At 47.5% G+C, this 23,826-nt stretch overlaps 1 protein-coding gene across 1 annotated transcript in view; it reads right to left on the bottom strand.

Annotated features, from left to right (window-relative positions):
* The window catches only part of SLC12A8 (solute carrier family 12 member 8), a 144,419-nt gene extending 123,360 nt beyond the window's left edge, over window positions 1–21,059 (bottom strand). The window contains 2 exon segments of the mRNA XM_047734824.1: window positions 19,694–19,788; window positions 20,930–21,059. Of these exon segments, the coding sequence (XP_047590780.1) occupies window positions 19,694–19,744 (51 nt within the window). The 5' untranslated portion in view covers window positions 19,745–19,788; window positions 20,930–21,059.
* Window positions 21,060–23,826: the final 2,767 nt, after the last annotated feature.

Genomic DNA, 23,826 nt, shown 5'->3' with positions numbered 1-23,826 from the left:
CGAGCAGACATCTCACAGGAACACAGAATATCAGCTTTTCCCCCACACTCCGGAACCTCACACCCAACTCCCTCCTTTGTGAGAGGGTAAGGAATCCCCTCCCGTCTCAGACAGGTCCTACCACAAAGGTCATGACTCACAGACTCTCCCTCTGCCCCTCTACCCAGTCCTTTCTATCCCCGAGGGAAGGAGGGAGTAGAACAGCTGGGCTTATGACAGGTGACAATTGGACCAGCTCTGAGCTATCTTTTTTTTATTTTCCTTTTTTCCAGGTACTTTTTAAAAAATTTATTATTAATTATTTTTATTAACATATAATGTATTATTTTCCCCAAGGGTACAGGTCTGTGAATCATCAGGCTTACGCATCTCACAGCACTCACCATAGCACATACCCTCCCCAATGTCCATAACCCAGCCACCCTCTCCATACTCCCTCTCCGCCCAGCAACCCTCTTTTTTTTTTTAACCCAAAACAATAGTCTCATTATTCAGCCTCTATTACACAGGCGCAAACAGGGTGCTGTGACGGGCAACACCGACAGCGAGAGCCTCTGAGGTTGCCCCATATTTAAGTGCCATGCTCAGGCTGGACACGAGGCTATCTCCCAGACTGGAGAAATGGATGATTTGGAGAAATTTATCATTTTCCCTGAACCATTTGCAGGAAGGTTCTGCTCCATGTCAGGGACCAAGTCTTGTCTTTCATCTCCAATTTGCCTGAGATGCTGTGGGGACCCACATGGGTGGCCCCAACAGCTCCGGGCCAGAAAAATAAAAAGCTCAGAGTTCCCAGATGTCACGTCAGATTCAGATGGCTAAAGGAAAGGTTACATTGTTTGTAGAAGCCAGCTGGGCCCCTGTGGAAGTCTGTAAGGTGTTGCCAAAGTCCAGATGAACATCTGTGGAGTGTCAGAAGCCAGAGTTCTCATCCTCAGAGTGAGGCAGACAGAAACTTGTGCAGCTCAGAAATGCTCTGGACACAGAGCTTACTCGAGGCCCAGCTTCAGATGGGGCAGTTTCCACTAAGTTAGTTCATAGATTTCTCAGCAATTGCATCTGGAATCACTTATTTTTTAGAACTGAGGCATCAAAATTTCCAAGTGACAGGGGGCACCTGGATGGCTCAGATGGTTAAGCGTCTGCCTTCGGCTCAGGTCATGATCTCCGGCTCTTGGCTCAGCAGGGAGTCTGCTTCTCCCTCTGCCCCTCTACCGGCTCGTGCTCTCTCTCTCTCCCACAAATGAATGAATAAAATCTTTAAAAATATTTTTTTTCTTTTCCAAGTGACAGTGTTTCATTTGTGAGGGGCTTCTGAGACTTTCAGCTTCCTTCCAGACTTTGAAGATGCGAGGAATGCCCACCCTCAACCCTTTCTCAATGGGTCTTGCCCACCACACTTTCATTTTGCTCTTGGTAGAGGTAGATGTGAAGTTGACCGCCATCTGGGTAAGGCTGGGAAGCTTCAGGCTCTTCCTGGTGTCTCCACCCAGTTGGCAAAATGAGACAACCCCATAGGATACCATGTGGTTAGTCTTGGTTTAAAAGATCTGCGGGTAGAGGGTAAGAGGGCTGTGATTCCTAAGTGGGAGGACAGTAGGTACCAGCAGGATAAAATGAACAAGCATGTGGGCCTCTATGGTCCCCAGCCCTGAATTGCAGTTTTAACCATTTCAAATGCTGGGGATTCACTTAGCTTGAGAGGTTCTGACATGGGACACAGGGGCCACGGAAGGGAAATGCACAATTTTCAGAAGAAGAGAACTTTGTTCCTGACATGGTCCTCTTTGATGGCAAAAAGCGAAAAGAGCGGTGCCACCTGTAGACCATCTTGATTCACAGTAGAAAACCAGGAGCAGGTTTATGGGGCACCTGGCTGGCTCAGTGGGTTAAGGCCTCTGCCTTCGGCTCAGGCATCATCCCAGGGTCCTGGGATCAAGCCCCGAGTCGGGCTCTCTGTTCAGCAGGAAGCCTGCTTCCACCTCTCTCTCTCTGCCTGCCTCTCTGCCTGCTTGTGATCTCTGTCTGTCAAATAAATAAATAAAATCTTAAAAAAAAAAAAGGAAAAAGAAAAAGAAAAAAATAAACCAGGAGCAGGTTTAGAAAAAAGGGAATTCTCTTCTTGAAACTGAAGTTCCATAAAAGCACAGATTTCTTCTCTGTGGGGACTGGCTTTTTTCACTTGCGAGACGGGCACTAGGAAGCCCACATTCTGGGGGAGACGATTTCCTTAAGGCCGGCGAAGCTGGGAGGCAGACTGAAGATGAACCACGTGCTTCCAGAGATCTGGGCAGAGCTGCAGTCCCTCCCACACTGCAGATTCCTGAGGGTGGGCCAGGTAATCTGTCTTCCTGGAGGAGACTTGGGAAGGACTTGTCTTTCCCATGAGTCTGGGACCACACGCCTCGTAGAGCAGGTGTGAGCACAGCCAGGCTCTGGGAAGCTGGGCCCGGCTAGGGAGGGGCAATCCCACGGCTCACCAGACGGACTGGAGGGGCTCCCTGCCTGGGACACTGGGTACTGATCCGTAGCCACAGGACCAGGCCCGTCCAAGATGCAGGGGGTGGTACCTTACGTAAAAGATGCTCTGTCCACGGCTTTGTCCCCTGAGAAGAGAAACTGCCACTGATTTGGAGGTGTGTCACTATCATTCCTCAGAATCACATCTTCACTCTGTCTCAAGGGGCTCTATCCCTGGGGGCTCCTGACCTGGCTCAGAGCTATGGAGAAGTGTTCATCCTCCATGCTGCCCATGTCCCCTTGGAAATAGAGGAAAAGAACATCTGGGAATTCCACTCAGTCTTTACAGCTCTGGGCAGCCAAACAGCTATCTTCCTTATCTCTTCCTCAGTAAGTGACACAGGTGACAGCCTAGTTCCTGCCCACCACCTGAGATAGCAAGCTGCTCAGGTTGGGTTGGGCCAAGGTGTGTCGTGCTGGCCAGGGCTGCCTGGCCCACTGGCGAGCCGCTCCCCTTCTGGGCTCTCCCATTAAGCCCCAGGGGAGAGATCTGGTCCCAGCAACTGAAAACTTATTTAGAATCTCCCCGTCCTCAGATCTGGGCCCTAGACATCAATGCCAGAATAACAACATCCTCTGACATGGATGTAAGAGGCTAATGGAAGAGAAGAGGCCGGGCCTGACGTGGAATCGACTAGGAAGCAGAGGTGGAGACTAAGAAGACAGAGAAGAGTAAAGAAACAGAAACCCTCAGAGTGGGGGTCAGTACCTAGCTCTCCCAAGGCCCGTCAGCCTGGCAGGGTCCCGGGGCACACCCACCTTCGTGCCGCTCACGGCAACAGTTTTCCCTTCTGCGGCTCCTGGGACTGGGAAGAAGCCAGGCCTTGCCCTCCGAGCCCGGAGGCCCACACCCCACATGGGCCACACCACGGCTGCCTGCTGGCTACCACAGTGCAGAGAGAGACATCTTTCTCCTCTGACCAGAGAATCTCCACACTTGAGCAGGGCGTCTAGAAAGGTAGGGAAACTGTCCCTGAGATGTGCCTGGAGGAGGAAACACTCAGCTTCCTGTACCCAGGGCACCGAGTGGGGGAGCAGGGGGAGAGGAAAAGGTCTGCCCTGGGCAGGGAGCCAAGCCCCTACCCAGAAGCCTTCTGCAAGTGCCTCCAGCAGGCCACCCGCCAGGCCTTCAGGGATACATGTGACACATGAGATGATTCCTTTTCTCTCTTCTGGCAGCGGGAGGAAAAGAAACCAGGTGAGAAACTGCTTCTGCCCACACAGGTCAGGAGAGGGGCAGAGCAAGAAAAGGCCTGTCCCTTCCCTGCAGACAAAGCACATCCACACAGACTGTTTCTGCCTGAGATACACACACACGAGCCAGCAGTTTGCTTTCTGAAAGTTGATTATTTATTAATTACACATCAGAGAGGACGCCAAACTGCCGCGGAACAGTGATGTGGCGGGCCAGGTGAGGGCCGCCTTCATCCCCTCTGGCTCTGGATGGGCGGGGGTGGGGGCAGGAGCTGGGGTCAGGGGGCCCTATACCTACCCCGTGAGTTTCCGCACAGTTCAGATGAGATGAGAATTGTGAAAGCTTTTTGGAAGCAGGAAATACAACAGACAATTTTAAATGTGAGTGAAGGTCCCCACAGGAAAGTCGGGGGCAGAGTAAGAAAGGAGGACTTCTGGACAGTGCATTTCCTCTCTTCACCACCTAACTCATCATCAAGTTTCAGGGAAATCCTTCCTCTGTGGCTCAGCCCTGAAGGCCACCCTCCCAAGACCTGGCCTGGGTCAGCACCACAAGAGCCAGCCCCTTCCAGCACCGACAGCCGACAGCCGGTTAGGGTTCTGCCACCCAGACCCACACGAGGAATGGAAATGGCCCCGCCGCAGAGGAAGGAAGGTCCCGTGTGGAGTGGTCGAAGTCTGACTTCCCCGGACTTGAATCTGGGCAGCGCCTTCGGTCAATATTGATTTAAGTGTCACTAGAAACGTGAGACCTTCGTGGCAATGTGGGTCTCCTCTGCCACATAGTTCAAAAGCCATGGTCTCCATACGGTAGTTTCTGCATGCTTGCTCTCTGGTTTCTCCATGCCTGCGCACCCTAATCCTTGCCCAAGGCTGAGAATCTCCCAAGGCACAACCAGGTCAGCCCCCCAGCAGAGCCCCGGCAGTGGTGAGCCTCTCAGACACCGTGCAAACACTGACTGCCAGTGGTTCTGGCTCCTAGGACCCCACCGCAGATCCTTCCCCAGTACAGCCATTTCTACCTGCGGGACTCAGAGCCCGGAGACACAGTGCTCTAGACACCTGCTACCGTCCCACAGATGGCGGGAGCCCACCGCAGCAACGCCATGGCCGCCTAAAAAAGAGCGTCCCCTGCCCTCCCCAGCCTCCTTGGCAAATGGGCAGAGCCTTCCCGGCAGGACTCAGGCTGACCCTGGAAAGTCCACTTGGCTTTAACGTCACAAGGAGCAACATGGACCCTAACGCCCTCCCCCAGGAACAGGCAAACCAGCTAAAAATCACCTGCAAAAGGCTTATTCTTCTGGGTGCATCAGTCCATCAGCCAATGTTATACCTGTTTAAGAACTGTTACGGGCCTAGTAGTTCTGACTTCTGGAATTACATTAATGTTTGGCATACTCAAGAGTCAAATCAAATCAACAAGGATGAGAGAAAAATTAGGCTGCAAAGAGAAACAAGTTGGCCTAACTGTATTTCAGACAAATCACAGAATCACACTGAAGGTGGGAAAAGAACAGAACCAGAGTAACTTCTGAACAGGATTCTTTGCCTGTGTGCTTTCAGTCTAACGACAAAAATAACTACAACTATTCAATTCTAGATAGAAAGGTTTTGGGGTTTCGTTGGGGGCGGGGGAGTTTGTTTTACAGGGGTAGGAGTTAACAGTTCTAAATCTACCTTCCGTGAACTGTAGGATTGAGCAAAGAAGTAAATGTAGATGAAAGTTAAGTTTCTCACTGTTGGAGAAGGTAGTTACAACTAAAGAAAGAGGGATGAGGAGAAGAATGACCCCTGGGTTGGTGGGTTGAAATGAGAAGTATCAGTTCCAATTTGTGGTTTTTAATATAGATAGAAAAATAAAAAACTGGGTATGTGCGTGTGTTTACATTCCTTCTCTCTGTCCACCTGAAGGTTCTAAAGCAAAGACACCCCCGTAGCCATCAACATACCGAGGCCCCAGCTCTCAGTCTTTAAATACCCTTCCTCACCTTAAGGAACCAAGACCCTTTGGAGAAATGGCTGATTCAGGGCTGGGGAAAAGAAAGTACAAAATGAGCCTGGCACATTTTGTGTCAAAAAGTAAGAAAGTGCTAGAAAGAAAGAGATGAGAATGTGACTAAAGGACATAGGAGCCAACTTGAAGGGGCTCCCACTGGCCAATTCTGGGCTAATCTGAGCATCAAAATAATAATAGCAATAGAATGTTTAAGTAATAAAATAAGAATCTGAGTTAATACAGATGTAAATAAATGAACAGATTAAAATGAGGAGAAGGGAAAGTCCTTTTTTACAGAAGAACACCAACTAACATCTGTGGAAGGAGCGATGGTGTCAGAGAATCACCATTTTGCAACCATCAGAGTCATAACCAATTCTGTCCAGAATCACCATCCATGGGTACTAATGCCACTGAGTTAAAGACCAATGAGGGAACAAGATATTTCCCTAGTCTCAAAGTATCCTCAGCAAACTGTTTATTAACTACAAAGGGAAGGTCAATGACTTTAGAGTGGATTAACTTAATGGACACCACCTTAAATAAGTAACCGAAGTTAGCATCACCAATAATGGGACAAAGGGACATCCTGTGCCTTCTAGAGAAGAACACAACTATCACTTCTAGGGTATTCCTGCCCAAAACACAAAAGCTAAATCTAACCGTGAGGGGTCATGTCCCAAACTGAGGGGTGTTCTGCAAAACAACTGGCCGGTGTTTTTCAAAAAATGTCATGAAAGACTGGAAAAGGCTAAGTGACAGTTGCAGATTAAAGAAGAGTAGAGATAGGACAGCTAAGTGCAAAGTGTCACCCTGGACCAGACCCTGGGACCTGCGGAAAAATACTATAGGATATGAGGGGGATAACTGAAAAAATTGGGATGTGGGACCGAGGACCATATAATAGGATATAGCAATGTCCCATTTCCTGATCTCAATAAATATACTGTGGTTCGGTAAAAGAAAATTCTTGTTCTCGGGAAACACACACTGAAGAATTCATGGATAGGGGTACTTGATGTGTACAAATTACCTTCAGATGGCTTAGAGGAAAAGTACAGAATATATATTAGAATATATAAACAAATATATACACAAATGGAATAGAAACAGAGAGAGAGAGGGAGCATACTAATGATGAAGCCAAAGGGTGAAATGTTAACAAATGGTAAATCTGAGTCAAGAATATATGGGCATTCTTGGGGTGCCTGGCTGGCTCAGTCAGGTAAGCCTCTGACTTTGGTTCAGGTCATGATCTCAGGATCCTGGGATCGAGCCCCACCATGCACAGGGGCTCCGTGCTCTGTGGGGAGTCTGCTTGCACCCCTCCCCCCACTTGTGCACTCACTTTCATTCTCTCTCTAATAAATAAAACCTTAAAAAATATATATATAGGCATTCTTCGTACCATTGTAACTTTCTATGATTGCGAAATTTTATCAACATGTTAAAACTTTAAAAATAAAGAAATAGTAAGTTCAACAAAAACTATATGTTATGCAAGGAGCCCAGACACTTATTTTAAAAAATTGCTTGTACAGTCTTGTGCCCAACATGACACTGATTTTTACTAAATGTGAGCTAGCGGAATGAATGAATGAAATGTGCTTTAGAAAGTGACATTAGGGGGCGCCTGGGTGGCTCAGTGGGTTAAGCCGCTGCCTTCGGCTCAGGTCATGATCCCAGGTCCTGGGTTCAAGCCCCACATCGGGCTTTCTGCTCGGCAGGGAGCCTGCTTCCTCCTTCCTCTCTGCCTACTTGTGATTTCTCTCTGTCAAGTAAATAAATAAAAATCTTTAAAAAAAAAAAAAAAGAAAGTAACATTAGGCACCTCTTTTAGAGGGCAGAAAAAGCACTTCTGTGCCTTCTAAATTACCATAAAATGACAGAAAAGATGTGTTGTTGTTGTTTTTTAGTATAAAACTGTGCTTATAACTGGCAGGGAAAAAAGAACAAGTGCTACCAGCAGATCAGACATTCGAGGAAATTCCTACAGATGGACTTGGAAAGGGGAAGAAAAAGCAAAGAAGGGAGAAGCAGCTCGGCCAAGAGAAAAGCTGTCTTCCAAGGAGCCTGAGAAGCTCCAAGTTCAGAGCCCGCTAGCTAATCCAGGGCATGGACCTGGGTGGGGAATCCGCTGAACGTAAGGTGATCTTGAAGGCTCTTTCCTGCATGTGGAAGTGACATCTGGACACTTACCGCACCAGAGATGCGGGTAGTAAACAGGCCTCTGTGGTTGCTCAGTTCACGCTGAAGTGGTACAGTAGTCATAACTCTGAATTGTGAAAGTTTGACATGTGCACTTAGTCCCTGGGGCAGCTGTTCTCGAACTTTCCTTTCTCCAGGTCCCTTTACATTCTTAAAAATTATTGAGTGATGTTGAAGTGTTGGGATTTGGAGCCAATGTCAAGAATTCTTGAGACAAAAATAAATAAACAAATAAATAAATATTTAAAAAAATTCTTGAGACGTCTTCAGTGCAAAAAGGTGGTTTTATTAAAGCATGGGGACAGGACCCATGGACAGAAAGAGCTGCACTGGGGTTGTGAGGGGTGGTAATTATATACATTCAAGGTGAGAGGGGGCTAGGGGTAGTGTTAAGTCTCTAAGGAATTTGGAAGTAAGGTTTCCAGGACCTTGAGGGGGTTAGCTACTGTTAGGAAAAGTAATTTATTGGGGCACCTGGGTGGCTCAGTCGGTTAAGCGTCTGCCTTCAGCTCAGGTCATGATACCAGGGTCCTGGGATTGAGCCTGGTGTCAGGCTCCTCACTCAGTAGAGAGCCTGCTTCTCTCTGTCCCTCTCCCCAGGTGCTTGTATGTGCTCTCTTTCATTCACTCTCTCTCTTTCTCTCTCAAATAAATAAAATCTTTTTTTAAAAAAAGGAAAAGTCATTTATTACTATCTAGTAAAACATTAGTCATGAAACCTTTCAGATGCGTATCAGTGGGCCATGTGCTTGGAGGATGACTGTTAACCTATATCTTGAGGAGTAAAGATAAAGTTAGTTTACAAAGGAATTTTTGTAGATTAAAGTAGACTTACAGGATCCTGGAGGTCAGGATCATGTCAAGCCGAGATTGCCTTCTACCCTTAGTGAAGTATTAACATCGAGGCAGTTGAGTTCCTAGAGGAAGGTCACTCTGTCTGTTTCAAGTACTTGTCAGTGGTCTGTACGCAGTAAGGAAATTTAATTTTTTCTTTTGCCTTTGTTTCCCACATCATCGAGGACCCCAAAGAGCTTTTGTTTATGTGTGTTGTACCTACCAATATTTACCATGTCAGAAATTTAAAGGGAGATATTTTAAATTATTAATCATTTAAAAATCACAGTAATAGCCTCATTATCTGTTCAAATAAATGCCCCGTTCTCATGAAGAATAACTACTGCCCAAAACAAGACCACTTAATAAAAAGAGGCCTTGTCAGACATTTTGCGGATCATTCTAATGTCTGGTCTGATAGAAGACAGCGGGACCCGCCTAGCTACTTCTGCATTCAATCTGTTGTGAAGTATTCTTTTTGAAATACATGACAGAAGTTTGGCCTCCCACAGTTCTACAGTTAGATGGCAAGGGTGATTGACTACCACCGGTCCACATGTGAAAAAAATTATTGTCACCCAAAAGATGAGAATCACAAAACAGGGTGACATGCAATATAACAGTTATAGTCAGGGCGCCTGGGTGGTTCAGTCAGTTAAGCATCCGCCTTTGACTCAGGACATGTTCTCAGCATCCTGGGATCAAGCCCTGAGTCCTTGGAGCTCCCTGCTCAGCGGGGAGTCTGCTTCTCCCTCTCCTTCTGCACCCCCTCATGCACTCTCTCCTCTCTCTCTAATAAATAAATAAAATCTTTAAAAAAAAAAAGGAAAGAAAGAAAGGAGGGAGGGAGGGAAAAAGAAAGAAAGAAAGAAAGAAAGAAAGAAAGAAAGAAAGAAAGAGCTATAGCCACACAGGAGCCAGAAGAAAGACAGGAACTGTGAAAGAAATGAAGACCCTGTTGCTCAGAGCAGCAAAGCTTTAATAACTTAATACGACATTTTCTTCTCCAATAGCATCACTTGGTGATTCAGTTAAACACACACACCTCACCATTATAAATGCTATTTCTAGGTTTTAAATTTTTATAATGAAATTCTTATAATGTGGAAATGTTCATTATAATCACAGAAAAAGATATAAATTTTATAAACCTCGACAATGTAAAAATAATAATTCAACCAATAAAAACTGAGAAACAAAATGAGGGAAATGGATGGGAGAGTAAATGTGCCAATGTCTTCTTTTTTCAGCTCAGGAAGCGATAAGTAAATAATTAATACATGGATAACTTGGTCAAGAAATTCAGGTACAAAGATATGACTTAAAGGAAATGAAAACCAGAAATCAGAAGCAGTGAGTATCTCTGGGAAGTGTGGGTGAAGGCTTTTAATTTTATAAGATTCTTGGTCGTTTGAATTGTTTTTTACTGCATGCATGGAGTACTTCAGTGATAAAAAACATTAGCTTTTTTTAATGTAAATAAACAATTAACACACTATTAGAAATATTGTTAAAATAGAATGGGGTTTCATGCTGACCTAGAGTCAGTCTTCCTGTTTTTAACTCAACTTCATTTTTTGCAACGTCCGGAGAAGCCTGTGGTTTCAATCAGTCTGCAAGTGTTGGGTGGATGGGATACTTACATAGAGTGAAGGCTTTTGTAAAATTCATGTCTCTTCTTACAATCTGTTTATCTTTTTTTTTTTTAAGATATTTTCATTTATTTGGCAGAGAGACACAGTGAGAGAGGGAACACAAGCAGGGGGAGTGGGAGAGGGAGAAGCAGGTGAGCAGGGAGCCGGATGTGGGGCTCGATCCCACGACCCAGGGATCATGACCCGAACCAAAGGCAGACACTTAACCAACTGAAACACCCAGGTGGCCCTCAATCTGCGTCTCTTTTAAGAGAAATTTGGTTTCTCTTTGTTTTGCTCTTGAAAGATCACTGCCTAAAATAAACAGGGAAAGTGACCAAGTCATGGCTTCCTGCTTCAAGTTAGAGCCCCTAAGCACTGGGATTCACGTTAGATCACATTTCTCATCTGCTTCAGACGTGACTAGTGAGGGCTGATAGGCCACCAGCACCTTTCAGTTCTTCGGAAAGCACCCAAGTCCTCTGTTTCCAGGGACTGTTTAGGAAGAGAACACAGGAGATTTTTTTTTTTTTTTTATACACCACTATCTTTTTCCTCTGTCTTTATGCCTGTGAAGAAGAAAACATTCACACACCAAAATAAAAACAAAGGAAAGGTAAATAGGATGCTTTCTCCTGAGAGATGGAAACATTAGCTTCTTGGAAGGGCCGCAATAGGCGTTACCTATTGAAGACTTTTGCCAAACTATTCTAAAGCACACCACCTTCACTACACTCACCATAGCCCTTTGATTAGGTATTCAAACTCAGAAAGAATAAAATATATATTTTAAGAATCAGATTCACTTATACTTGATAATGACTGAAGAGCAAAAAGAGATAATGAATTATATTCAGGGATATATATTTCTTTAAATCATACTATAGAAGTGTCTAGTGTTTAAACTGTGATCCTGATGAGATACATTTTGGCCAGAGAAAGGATAAAATGAATGGAAAAATATCCACCCCATAGGAAGTCTAGGGGTTCTATCAGGCCAGACCAGGGTGTAAGCACCACCTAGTGGCACCTTCCTCAAATTACAAGAATAGTGCTTCAGCCGCGGTAGGATTTTCCTTGCAAGCCCTGATCTACTAAAAGAGGGCAAGGACTGGATTTTTTTCTGTATCTGGCCACGGATTAAAGGGACCCTAAGGCAGTAAGAAGTTTTAAAGTCTAGTCAATCCATTCATGGCTAGGCAGAATGTATTAATCGTGTTTTCTTTCTTTCCTATATCTTATGATATTATAACATCCTAAAAACCTTGCGTGCTAAAGAAAGACTGACCATCCCCCACCCCCAGCGCTAACAAGTTCTTAGAGACAGCAGAGGGCTGGCCAGGAGAACGCCTTTCATATCCAAACCAACTAATTCTGAGTCTGTCCCCCAAATCACCCTTTTTTATCTAACCCTCACACACCAAGCTAATGCTTCCCTTGTCTAAACTGTCCCAGAGCCAGGCACTAGGCAACTAGAGAACACCCCTATAGCCAGAAGTCCACCAGAACTATTCCAACGAGCCGATCCTAAACTCCCTTGCCCCGTTTTCCCCCACGGAAAACCTAATGAAGGCTGTGGTTCAGGCTGTCCCCTCGCTCCTACTCCTGCCTTCTGACCAGAACCTGAGGCTTCCCCTGTGGTCATGTATAGCATGGGATCCCCACCCCTCTTCTTCTTCTTTTTTTTTTTTTTGAGATTTTATTTATTCGTTTGATAGACAGAGATCACAAGTAGGCAGAGAGGCAGACAGAGAGAGAGGAAGGGAACTGAGCAAAAGCCTGATGCAGGGCTCAATCCCAGGACCCTGAGATCATGACCCGGGCCAAAGGCAGAGGCTTTAACCCACTGAGCCACTCAGGCACACACACCCCCTTCTTTTGGGAAATGAAAGTAGTAAATTCCTTCAAGGTCACTTGTCTCTTCATGTCATCAATCTCCCCATAAGTGAAGAAACTCTGGGTACAAATGAGACAGGATCCCACTTCAGTCACTTCAGTTGAAGAATCACTTCCATTCCAGTTTCTAGGGCACCTTTATTCATAAAATGTCTCCATTCCCCTTTTTATAAATGGGCAGCATTTTTGGCTCAACTGTCATTTGGGCAGTTGCAAACAGGGTTAGAAAATGGAAAGGGGGAACAACAAAGGAGAGAGCAGGAAGGGTGATGGTGTCCACAGACTCAACCCTCAGACTCAACCCTGAAAACCAGTGTGTCCCTTCTTCTCTCCCAGATTCCAAGACTGTAAGCCTCTTCTCTTCTGCCATCTCCACAAGGTGCTTCTGTCCAGGTATCATTGGTGGCTTGGCAGGGAAGCTCCCAACCAGCTGAAGCTTCACGACCTGTCACTTGCATGGAGTCCCTTCCAAAGGTTAGACCTAATTCTGTATTTGTAATTTGTATCTTTCAACTAAAGACAATCTCTAAAATCAGACAAGTTTAACACTCTATGAAAACTGGGAGGGTGAGAGGGGTCATGGTCCAGGGATCCCTGATGTGACTCCTTCTCTTCCATCCAAACATTCTGAGCCTCAGTTTCCTTATCTGTAAAAGGAGGGGCCAACAGGGTGGTTTTGTCTTTTTTCTTTTCTTTTCTTTCTTTCTTTTTTTTTTTTTTTGATTAAAGCAATAGAAGTTTTTTGTTTTTTTTTTTTAAAGATTTTATTTATTTGACAGAGATCACAAATAGGCAGAGAGGCAGGTGGAGAGAGAGAAGGAAGCAGGCTCCCTGCCAGGCAGAGAGCCCGATGTGGGGCTCGATCCCAGGACCCTGAGATCCCAGGGCCCTGAGCTGAAGGCAGAGGCTTTAACCCACTGAGCCACCCGGGTGCCCCGCAGTAGAAGTTTATTAAGTGAAGATGCAGAAAAAGCTCCCAAGAGTGAAAGGGGTTGCCAATGAGGGCCTCTAGGGTTGGTCTTTTATAGAAAGCTAACCAGGAAACTTAAATCCTTTCAACATCTCTGTTGATAACACCTAGGGGCTGGTTATTCTTTGTTAGTCACAGATGATTATCATAAAATCACCCATCCCACACACCTATGTCAGGGTGAACCTGGAGTAGGGTGGTCTTTTTTAATTTTTTTTAAGGTCTTATTTTTTATCTATTTGAGAGAAAGCGCACACAAGTTGGGGGGGACAAGGGCAGTGGGGGGGAGAGGGACAAGGAGACTCCCCGCTGAGCAGGGAGCCCAATGATGTGGGGCTCCATCCCAGGACCCCAGAATCATGACCTGACCCAAACACAGATACTTAACCGACTGAGCGATCCAGGCACCCCAGGGTGGTTTTGTCTGAAGTTCCCTTTTCTCTTCTCCTCAGCTCTATTTATTTCTCTACATACTAATAAAGCAATACCCTATAACCTCCCATGTGGCCACCAGGGCTCATTTTGCATATTAGCTTTTTTTTTTTTTTCATATTGGCTTTTAAAAGATTCCAAACTAGACCTGACAAATTCATGGCCATCAGTTCTTAACTGTACATGGGGTGATGCAGGTGACAAAGGCAAGGGCAAAGCTTTTGCAATGAAGCCTGACACCAGTGCTCAAAATACTATTATAACCTAGAGACAGGATGCATTAAGCTCAATCCAGAGCTGTGTCACCGGTCAGCACCTGTGGTTCTGGCCCGTCTCAGCCCCTCAGTGCATGTGTCCTCAGACAGGTCATTGGACACCTCTGGCCTTGTCTCTAGACATGACGAGCAAGGGGGCGGGGCCAGAGGTTTCTCAGAGCTCCCCCTGCCTCTCTTGCTGGTGCTAGTTCCCTGCTCTTCAGTGTCCCACACTTGACTAGACTCTCTTTACTCTGACCATCCTCAGCTAACCTCGGGAAGCCACTGAACTGAGGAAGAGAGCAAAGGATGAGAGGGCAGAGAAGGGAGAGGGTGGGCAAGGAAGTCCAGCAATGCTGGGGGCCTGTTCAGGTCAGCCATGCTCGCCCTCTGAAAACACCTCTCCCCACACTCAGGCCAGCAGCCGTGGCCCTACCTGCTCTACCAGCGCACTGACTTCCATCAGGCTCTTTTCCAGCATGACTAGTCAGGCTGGCCAGAGGTGAGCACCCAAATTTCCTAGAAAGGGGTCCTCATGGACTACTCCTGCAGGAGCCAAGTTTCTGGAGGAAGGCTGGACGGGGAAGAAAGAGTACAGGTCACTCATACTTGCTAATCTGCAGCTTCAGGGGACTTGGGGACAACCCACTGCATAACCCAGCTTCCCTTTAGGTTTCTCTGGAGACCATCCAACCCTGGGAGAAGGAAGACAGCCTCAGGTTCGTTGGAGGCATTCTTTATTCCATAGTAATTGTGAGATTTCAGGTTTTGGGGGGCATTTTTTTAGATTTTTTTTTTTTTAAGATTTTATTTATTTACTTGACACAGAGAGAGAGATAGCACAAGTAGGAGGAGAAGCAGGCAGAGGGAGAAACAGGCTTCCCGCTGAGCAGGCAGCCCAGTGCAGGGCTTCGTCCCAAGACTGTGGGATCATGACCTGAGCCCAAGGCAGATGCTTCACCAACTGAGCCTCCCAGGCGCCCCGAGATTTGTTTTAAGATCCCCAGCAATAGCTATTATTGGAGATCTTGACAATCATATGCACTCGGAAAATACCTGGTAAGCTGAGCCGAATTTCCTCACTCTTCCCAATGCTAAAAGCACTTGATCTTGCTAGACATCAGACCTCACTCAGCACATGGACTTGCCATCTTTCCCTGCAGGCTACCTGCTTTCTCCTGCCAGCTTAATCTTCCCAACTCACCATATCCACCACCACAGTCCTCTCTGGCCAGGGACTGGCGGCGACAAGCGCAGGATGTATGCTGTTAGCCTTCCGTTGCCCTCCCCTGGGCTCTGGCTGCTCCTTAGGTCCCCGGGCCCATGCTTCACAAGCAGTGCTGGGCTGCAGCATGAGGTCTGCATCAACCAGCCACGCAAACACAGTATTTGCGGCTCGCCATGTGACGGGCTCTGGGCCAGGTCCTTCCACATATGGCACAAAAGCCTGAAAATCAGGTACTGCCTCCCCGTCTCACAGTTGTGGAGGCAGACGGGGAGCCCTGAATAACTTGCCTGAGGACCCAGCACGTCCAGCATCACAGTCAGACTTTGGAACTCTGCCTCCAAGGTTCAAGTCCACCGCCAAACAACACCTCACGTTAGTGAAGTGCCCGAGGACAGAGAGTCCGAAAATAAGACTGGTTCCTGCCAGAGGCTTAGCTGGTTCTCAAACACACACACGCATACACACACACGTGTGCGTGCACACACACATGCTCACACCACACACAGGCACACACATTCTCAAGCCACTCTGGACCCATCTAGGTCTAGAAAGTGTCCCGTCCTCCTCAGCAGACACCAACCCAGCAAGTTGTCCTGGACAAGGTCCCACATTCTGGCTTCAGCCACCGGAATAATCCTGCATTTGGGACTTAGGTCTCTGCTGTGCTGAGTCCCACATGGGTTCCCCCCTGAATCTTCTGATTACTTATATCACGACACTATGGAACAAATACATACTGCTCACCCTCGTTTCAGTATTAGCCAACGTTTAGTGGCTTCTTACTATGAACCAAGCACTACACTGAATATTTACAGGAATTATCTCTTTCTTTAAGATTTTATTTTTATTTATTTACCCAAGAGAGAGAGCATGAATTATTGCTTTTAATCTTTGTAACGCCCTAGGGCAGGTTTTATTACTGTGCCCATCTTATAGGTGAGGAAACAGAGGCTTACCTAAGTTAAATAACTTGTCCAAGGTCACAAAGTGTTAGATCAGCACCCTTGACGCCACGCAATTAACCTGACCTACAGCCTCTTCTCAGCTGGCCCAGTTAGTACTGATCAACACACACACACACACACACACACACACACACACAGCTACTCCCTCTGGTCTCAAGACAATTAAAGTGGAACCAAGAACCCATCCATTCACCTCTCCACCTTACTTATAAGCATCCCCACTCTGGCTGAATTTCTTGAGAGCTACTTTCCAGTCACAGTGACCAAGAGAAGAGCAGATCTGAACCAAAGGATTTGGCATGGGGCTGCCTTCTTATTCCTGTGTTCTCCAAGCTCCAAAGCTCCTAACAGAATTCCTGACTCCCGAGGCTAGAGTAAAGGTAGAAGAAGGTTCACTGGAATCTTCTGGAGGGCCAGCCACTCCCAGGGGTCATTTGCACACATGTCAGCTACCCACCCTGCCATTTGCTCCCCACACAGGCCTCCGACGTACCATCTGGGGGGCTCTACTCTACCACCGGGGTGGGAGGCCAAGAGCAGACAGGATTAAAGCTGGGGCCTTGGCAACAAGCACACCTTGGTTACAAACGGCTCTGTTCTTTCAGCTGTCCGACCCAAATCTTCCTATTCCCTCCAGTATGTGGCTCTGAGGGTTAAGTGAGCAGCATCAAATGCTCATTCTGTAGTAAGTGCCCGGGGCTCAGCCCGGACCGTGTTTCCGAGGTTCACCATGTGTATGCTCTACTTCCACCCTACCTCAGCACCTAATGCAAAGGGCAGCCCAGGGAGCTCGGTTAAGTAGAACCAGTACTAACTGAGCACATCCCATACATTGAGCACCAACGGCAGGCACTGAGGATACGACAACGGATAAGGAGTTCACAGCCTTCCGGGAGATGGGAGAGAAGCAATTTGTTTCCGTGCCCTACAGTCAGTGCAGGGGGGAGAGCCTGCAGCTCGAGCAGAGGGAGCTGAGTCACGAGAGGCCGTGGGGGTCAAGATAAGGAGTTTGAGCTGAATTCTGAAGGCAGTGAGATGCCACGGAAAGGCTTTGAGCAAAGGAGTTGAATGCACAGATTTGCGCGTTAGTAGAGGATCATTTAAGTAGCGATGTAGAGAAAGAAGTTAGAAGCCGATCCAAAATGGTGCCATGGACAGGACAGTGCCGGGAGACAGAGGAAAGGGGTGGGTTTCAAAATGTGCAGATGGTGAAGACCAAGGGCCTTGACCCTGAATGCTGTCCAGTCCCTCAGTGTTTGGAGAGACAGGTGATGCAGAGGCCTTGCAGCCACCACAGTTTTAAAAGCAAGCCTCTCTTAGGGCAATTGAGCTCACCTTTGGCTACCCGCTATTTGTGGATTTGGTTAGTCAACTAACAGTCGTCATCCACCTACATACCAGGCACTGCCTTCGGCACTAGGAAGGTTCCAGTGACCAGTCAGTTGAGTGAAAGGTCTCAGCAAGGACTGGAGAAAGACACAAGCACAGCGCCTGGAGAATGGTGACCTCTGGCTAGAGTGCGGGGCACAAACAAGATGCAGGCTCGAAACTCCGGCAGGATCAGCCTGGGCAGGGCTTCTGCTAAGGAGCCAAACTCCAGCTGGTGGACACAGGGAGACACTGAAGGTTCTTAACAGGGGAGAGAGGGTTACAGCAGATCCCTCTCACAAAGGGAACCAAGAATGTTTAACTTGTCTCTTTTTTTGGACTCCCTGGGGACAAGAGCCTCATGTTTCCCATCTGGGTATCTTCTTCGTGCCTATCACAGCAGCCATTATTTTGGAAGGGGTCCACAAATAACATGTTAAGTGTGTAAACATTCATGTACAGCCTTACATGTCCAAAGAAAACACACGGGAAGTATGGGGAGAAGCTAGTCAAGTTCAAGAAAATGGAAGACCCCTGATTAACCAAGGTCTCTCTACAAGTCCTCAGCCACACTAAGAACGAACAGCTCTGGGCAGGTGTTCTGAAACAGCTTTGAGGAACTACACCAAGTCTCCAGTCCCTCACTTCTCAGCAGCATGGAAACTTCCAGGGCTGGGTGTGAGGAGTGGAGTACAATGGTACAGGGGCTACAGCCCGGGGCCTGCCCAGGAGAAGAGGGGCAGTACCTTGTACTGGGTACTCGCCCCCCGCCAGCCATCATGCTGCATTTTCCCCATGTACCTGTAAACCTGAAGAGAGGGTAACTGACCAGTTTGAATGCCCCCATCAATTTAGAACCCCATCTGCCTCACCAGCCTCTGCCCTTTGGCTCAGGACTCTTAGGTTCTGGAGCCTGCTCTCTGGGAACTGTGTGAGGCCTTGAGTTGATGCTCTCCCCTCTCGGCAAACTCATTCCTCCATTTATGCCAGAAACCCTTCTGCTCTTCTCTACAAAGTATGAGTGAAATCCAAGGGACACCCGAAACCTCAAGGTTGGGTGATCCTTCAACAGCAAAGACCGGTGCAGGTAGTTTCCTAATAAACACTGAAGCCCGGCTTTTTACTTTTTAAGGGATTCACTGTATTTCTGCAGAAACCCACTTCAATTCCATTGCTATTGAGTATTTACTATAACTAATGGTCAATGGGGAAGGAGAAAAGAAAAAAAATAACTTGCAGCCATCAAAAAATTGAGAAATCCATTTTGATGTGGAAAACCAAGGCAGAAGAAAAACTGTTAAATTTCTTTACCACCTACATCCCATTGACAAGTCCTTGAAACTGGCAGAGTGACATTCCTCTAGGGACTCAACTGCCTTAATGTTAATATTTTGCTAAGAGCAAAAGGCAATCCTAGCCCAAACCCCCATCCCCAGGATCCTGTAAGTCTACTTTAACATATAAAAATTTTTGCAGAAATTTCCTGTATTTCTAACCCCCCTAAGATACATGTTGACAATCAAACCCCATCCCCCAAGCATATGGCTCACCAGTGGATATATATCTAAAGAGTTTCATGATGAAGGTTTTATTAGATGGTGATAAATTACCTTTTCCCAACAATAGCTAGCCCCCTTAAGGTTCTGGAAACCTTGCTTCCAAACTCCTTAGAGACTTACACTATTCCTAACCTTCTCCCAACTTGAAAGTATATAATGGGCCACTCCTCATGACTCTGGTGCAGCTCTTTCTGTTCGTGGGTCCTGTCCCTAGTGCTTTAATATGTCTCAAGAATTCTTTCTTGGCCGTCGGCTTCAAACCCTAACATCTCTCCTACATCACATTTGGCCTTCGGCATATATGAGTTATTTGAAAATAAAGTTACCTTCTTACACTGGTTTGATTCAATAGTAGTAAAAGGCGTTTATATTATATGAGTCCTCAGTCCATTCATGGAAACCTCCATGGGGCAGGAAGGGAAGCTCAGAACTCAAAATCCACTACAAAGAATACCAAAGATTTTCTGTACACAGACGGTTAACAGTTGGCCATAATATTTTCTTGATTAAGTCAGAATACCAAAATAAACTTCTGAGATAATTACTTTTAAAATAGGGTACTGTAATGTTTCCGTTCAGCTTCCTGTCCGGTGACCCCTCATTCCCTCTCAGTCCCCCACACCACACAAGCCTACCTGCTGGGCTGCCTCATGGAAGAGCTCCTGCACTTGAGACATCTGGGCCATTCTCCTGGAAATGGAGTCCTGGCAGTCTGGGTGGGCAGACCCCTCTGGAAGGCAAACACCATCCATGGTCAGGCTGGCTCCTCTTCCCTCCATCCTTACACTCTATCCTTCCTGTATACACCAGACACAGCCCTGACTGAGGAAGGGACCTTTTCTACCCCTTCTGGAAATAGCCCCTTCCTCTCTGGTACTCAAATATATCCCGCACATCCTTCAGAAGCTCCCCGTGCTCAAACCTTGCTGTCCTAGAGCCCCAGGTATGGCAGTTGGAGCCAGCCACCAGGCTGCCCAGTCCTTGAGGATGCAGTTGGACACTCCTCTCCCACCTTCGTGAACCCCTCTGTCCCCAGCAAGGGCATCACTGGCTCACTAGAACTGGTTGCAGGTGGTGAGTGAATGTAGATTGGACCATGAGCAGAGGGGGAGAAGGGAGTTTAGGAGGTTCTTTTGGGGGTCCCCTCTGAAGCAGGGCCAGAAAGGGTAGGGGAGTGGAGGACAGGTAACGAAAAAGGCTTGGTTCTCCTCAGTGGAGCAGTCTTCCCTTGGCATCAAAGCCAGCTTTCCTTGGGGGAGGGACCTTGTGCACCCGCCTGAGTGCCCCCTTTCGCCAGCACAGGGATGGGACAGAGACAGGGCTCTTGACATACTGGAAGGAGGAGGAAAGGGAGAATGAGGGGAGGGGTATGGGGGCAGAGTTTGTCATGTGAGAAGAACATGACCAATGACAGCAGCCAGCGAAGGCGAGGAAGGGAAAGCGCCCCAAGAGTATTCTAAGGAAAAGGGCTGGGGGCTGGGAGCAGGGAGACTGCAAGGATTTGGCGGGCTGCGGAGACGAGCAGAGTGCGAGGGGCGCCCGGAAAGGTTCCGGCGCCTCTTGGCCCCCTGCCCACGCGCAGACAGCGGGTCCTGACCGAGCTCCGCTGTGCATGCCACGACCCCCGCAGCTCCGGCTTCTGGTCTGCGGAAAAGGACCCCCAGGTTCCGGAGCCGGAGCCCCGACCCCCTCACGTCTCGGTCAGCTCCTGCGCGTCGGTGAGCCCCGGATAGAGCCGCCCACACCCGGCTCTCGGGACCCTGGGGAGAACCCAGCAGCCCTCTTCCGGGCGGGGCGGGACACGCGCGCGTGTCCGGGCCCCTGACGACAGACGCGCAGGTGCACACGCGCCCGGGAGAGGCGGGGATTACCTTAGCAGGTGGCGACGCCTGGCCGCCGTACTACAGGACAGTGCTCCTCCAGAGAGAGAAACCCTCCGCAGGACCACCTAGAGCACTCCCCAGCCGGCAGCCCCATCCACCCTCACCTGCTCCCCGGCCCGTGAGCTCCTAGCGCTGGGCCCGCCCCGTGCCCGCCCCGCCGCCACGTGGCTGAGCAGGTGTGCGCTGCGCGGGTCCCAGCTGTTGGGCGGGTGAGGCGGATCCTGCCCCCGCTCGGTCGCTGCAGCCACGCCCGCACGCACCGGCCTCGGGGCCAGATGGAGAGGGAGGGGTTGCAGAGATTTCCCTCCGCTAGGGTCGAGCCCACACCCCTAGCGCCGCCCAGGAGGGCTCCGAGCTCCCCGACAGATCTGCGGGCCCTGGAACGAGGGGACCGGAATCTGGATCCCCGGCCGGGTTACAGGAGTGGGGGCTCCACTAGCCTCCAGACTTGACTCGACCAGCCATTGCCTTTGCAGCCCTCGGCCCATTCAACGCCTCCAGCTGAGGTGCCCAGCCCTGGGAAACAGGACGCGAGCTACTCACTGCAAATTCTGTCTATAGAGTAGTAGTCCAGCCCTGCACACAAGAGTGAGAAAGGTCGGGGAGCTGGAGAGCCCGCAACTCCCACGCTGGCCCCGTGGCCTCCTGAGCGGCTGCAGAAGCCTCTGGGCAGGAGAGGAGACTGCGCTCTGGGGATCCCCAAGTGCGCTGGCTACCCCACCCGGTGACAACCCCCCCACCTCGAAAAAAGTGGAATTCTTTTGCCCACCCCACCTTCAGCAAGACTCAGCTTTCAGCTTTCCCTAGGGAGCAAAGTCAGATTTCTAGGGCCCCAGCCTGCAGAAAAAAAACTGAATTAACATACAGAGAGATTAAGTTATCTCCATTTCCAATCTGGCATATATCCTAATCCTTAAATAACTTGCTAGGCTTCCATGTGGGCTTCTGAAAACAGGAGGGCAGCTGGGAGTACTTCCCACGCCCACATTAGCCTTTGTGTGAAAATCCCTAAAAATAGAGGTTGTTCTTTTAAAAACAAAAGGGAAGGCAAAGCCATGGGAACGCTGACAGAGCCCCAACATCTCCTGCTCCAGTAAAGGTTTCTTTTTTGGTGTGGAAAGATACATAACATAAAATGTGCCATTTTAGCCACTTTTAAATGTACATTTCAGTGACATTAATTACCTGCACTTTGTTGTGCAACCATCAAGGGTATCTTTTTTGTCACCCCAAAACAGAACTACCACTACACCCATTAAACAATAACTCCTCACTGCCCCCTTCCCCAGCCCGTGATAACCTTTAATCTGCTTTCTGTCTCTAAGCATTTGCTTCTTCAAGATTGTTCATAGACGTGGAGTCACACAACATTTCTCCTTCTGAGTCTGGCTTATTGCACTAAGTATGTATGTCCTCAAGGTTCATTCATGTTGTAGAATGTGTCAGAACTTCATTCCCGGCAAAGACGTTTTTTCATTAATAACGTACAAAGACATTTCTCTGCAAGAGAAAAGACTCCAGAATAAATTACACATTACCCAGCTGTAAATAAAGGATGGATGGGTGGGCAGGATGACACTGTCAGATGATGGCAATCGACTAGATGGCCACACATTACTCTGTATGGCCAGCAGACCCATCTGTATTATTCACTTTGGGATCACACAGGACACTTTTTTTTTTTTTTTTTTTTTGGTTCCTAGTTTCCTGTTTGCCATCCTCTTCCAAAGAACTGCCCTCTAAGCATCCACATGAACTTTGAAAAATCCACATTCAATTCCAAATCCGCCTGAATTAAAGACATTAGAAAAAGAAATCCACACCACTGCTCATAACCACCTACACTGTGTCACTCATTACCTTCTAAATAAATGAGACGTTCCCTTCAAAGCTCCTAAGCATTTTCATACCTAAGAACAGATTTTTGTTTCTTTTTCTTGTGTTCAAGTGAGAGGAACCCATCAATTTGCAAAGAAAAAAAAAGGGAGTATCTTGCTTAATGTAGATTGGTCTCATGACAATGGTACTTTAAAGGAAAACCCACTTTCGCTGTATTGAAATACAGTATCCTGCATATTCTTTGAACAGACCAATTCTGTTTTTAAGATACTACCCCATCTGACCTAGCATAAGGATGTTCACTGCCTCATTAATCTGTAATAGTTTTAAAAAGTTAGATCCCAAATGTCTATTGATAGAAGATTGATTAAATATGTTATGGTACAGCCATGCCATGACAGCCAGCATTAAAAGAATTAGGATATTTATATGAACTAATATGAAACTCTGTTCATCACAAAATAAGGAAAAACAGCAGGTTGCAGAATAATGTGTATAGTTTTTTTTTTAAATAATATTTCTAGTTCACTTAGGTTTCCTTGGTTTTTTTTTTTTTTAAGATTTTATTTATTTATTTATTTGACAGAGAGAGATCACAGTAGGCAGAGAGGCAGGCAGAGAGTGAGAGAGAGAGAGAGAGAGAGAGAGAGGAGGAAGCAGGCTCCCTGCCGAGCAGAGAGCCCGATGCGGGGCTCAATCCCAGAACCCTGAGATCATGACCTGAGCTGAAGGCAGAGGCTTAACCCACTGAGCCACCCAGGCGCCCCTAGTTTTTTTTTTTTTTTTTTTTTAAAGCAGTGTATATATGTATGTAGTTAATATGGAAAAATACACACCAATCTGTTAATAGTGGCTACCTCTAGGGAGTGGGATTGAGATAGTGGGTAAAGTGCAAGAGAAATCTACTTTGGTGTACAAATTCAGGTTTTTTTTTTTTTTTTTAAGATTGTTTATTTGAAAGAAAGAGAGCACAAGCAGGGGTAGGGGCAACCAGAGAGGGAGAAGCAGACTCCCCACTGAGCAGGGAGCAGGCACAGGGCTTGATC

This window comes from Lutra lutra, chromosome 1 (assembly GCF_902655055.1).
Source record: "Lutra lutra chromosome 1, mLutLut1.2, whole genome shotgun sequence".
NCBI lineage: Eukaryota > Metazoa > Chordata > Mammalia > Carnivora > Mustelidae > Lutra > Lutra lutra.
The sequence above is the reverse complement of the archived record's forward strand: the minus strand, read 5'-3'. Positions and strand labels throughout refer to the sequence as shown.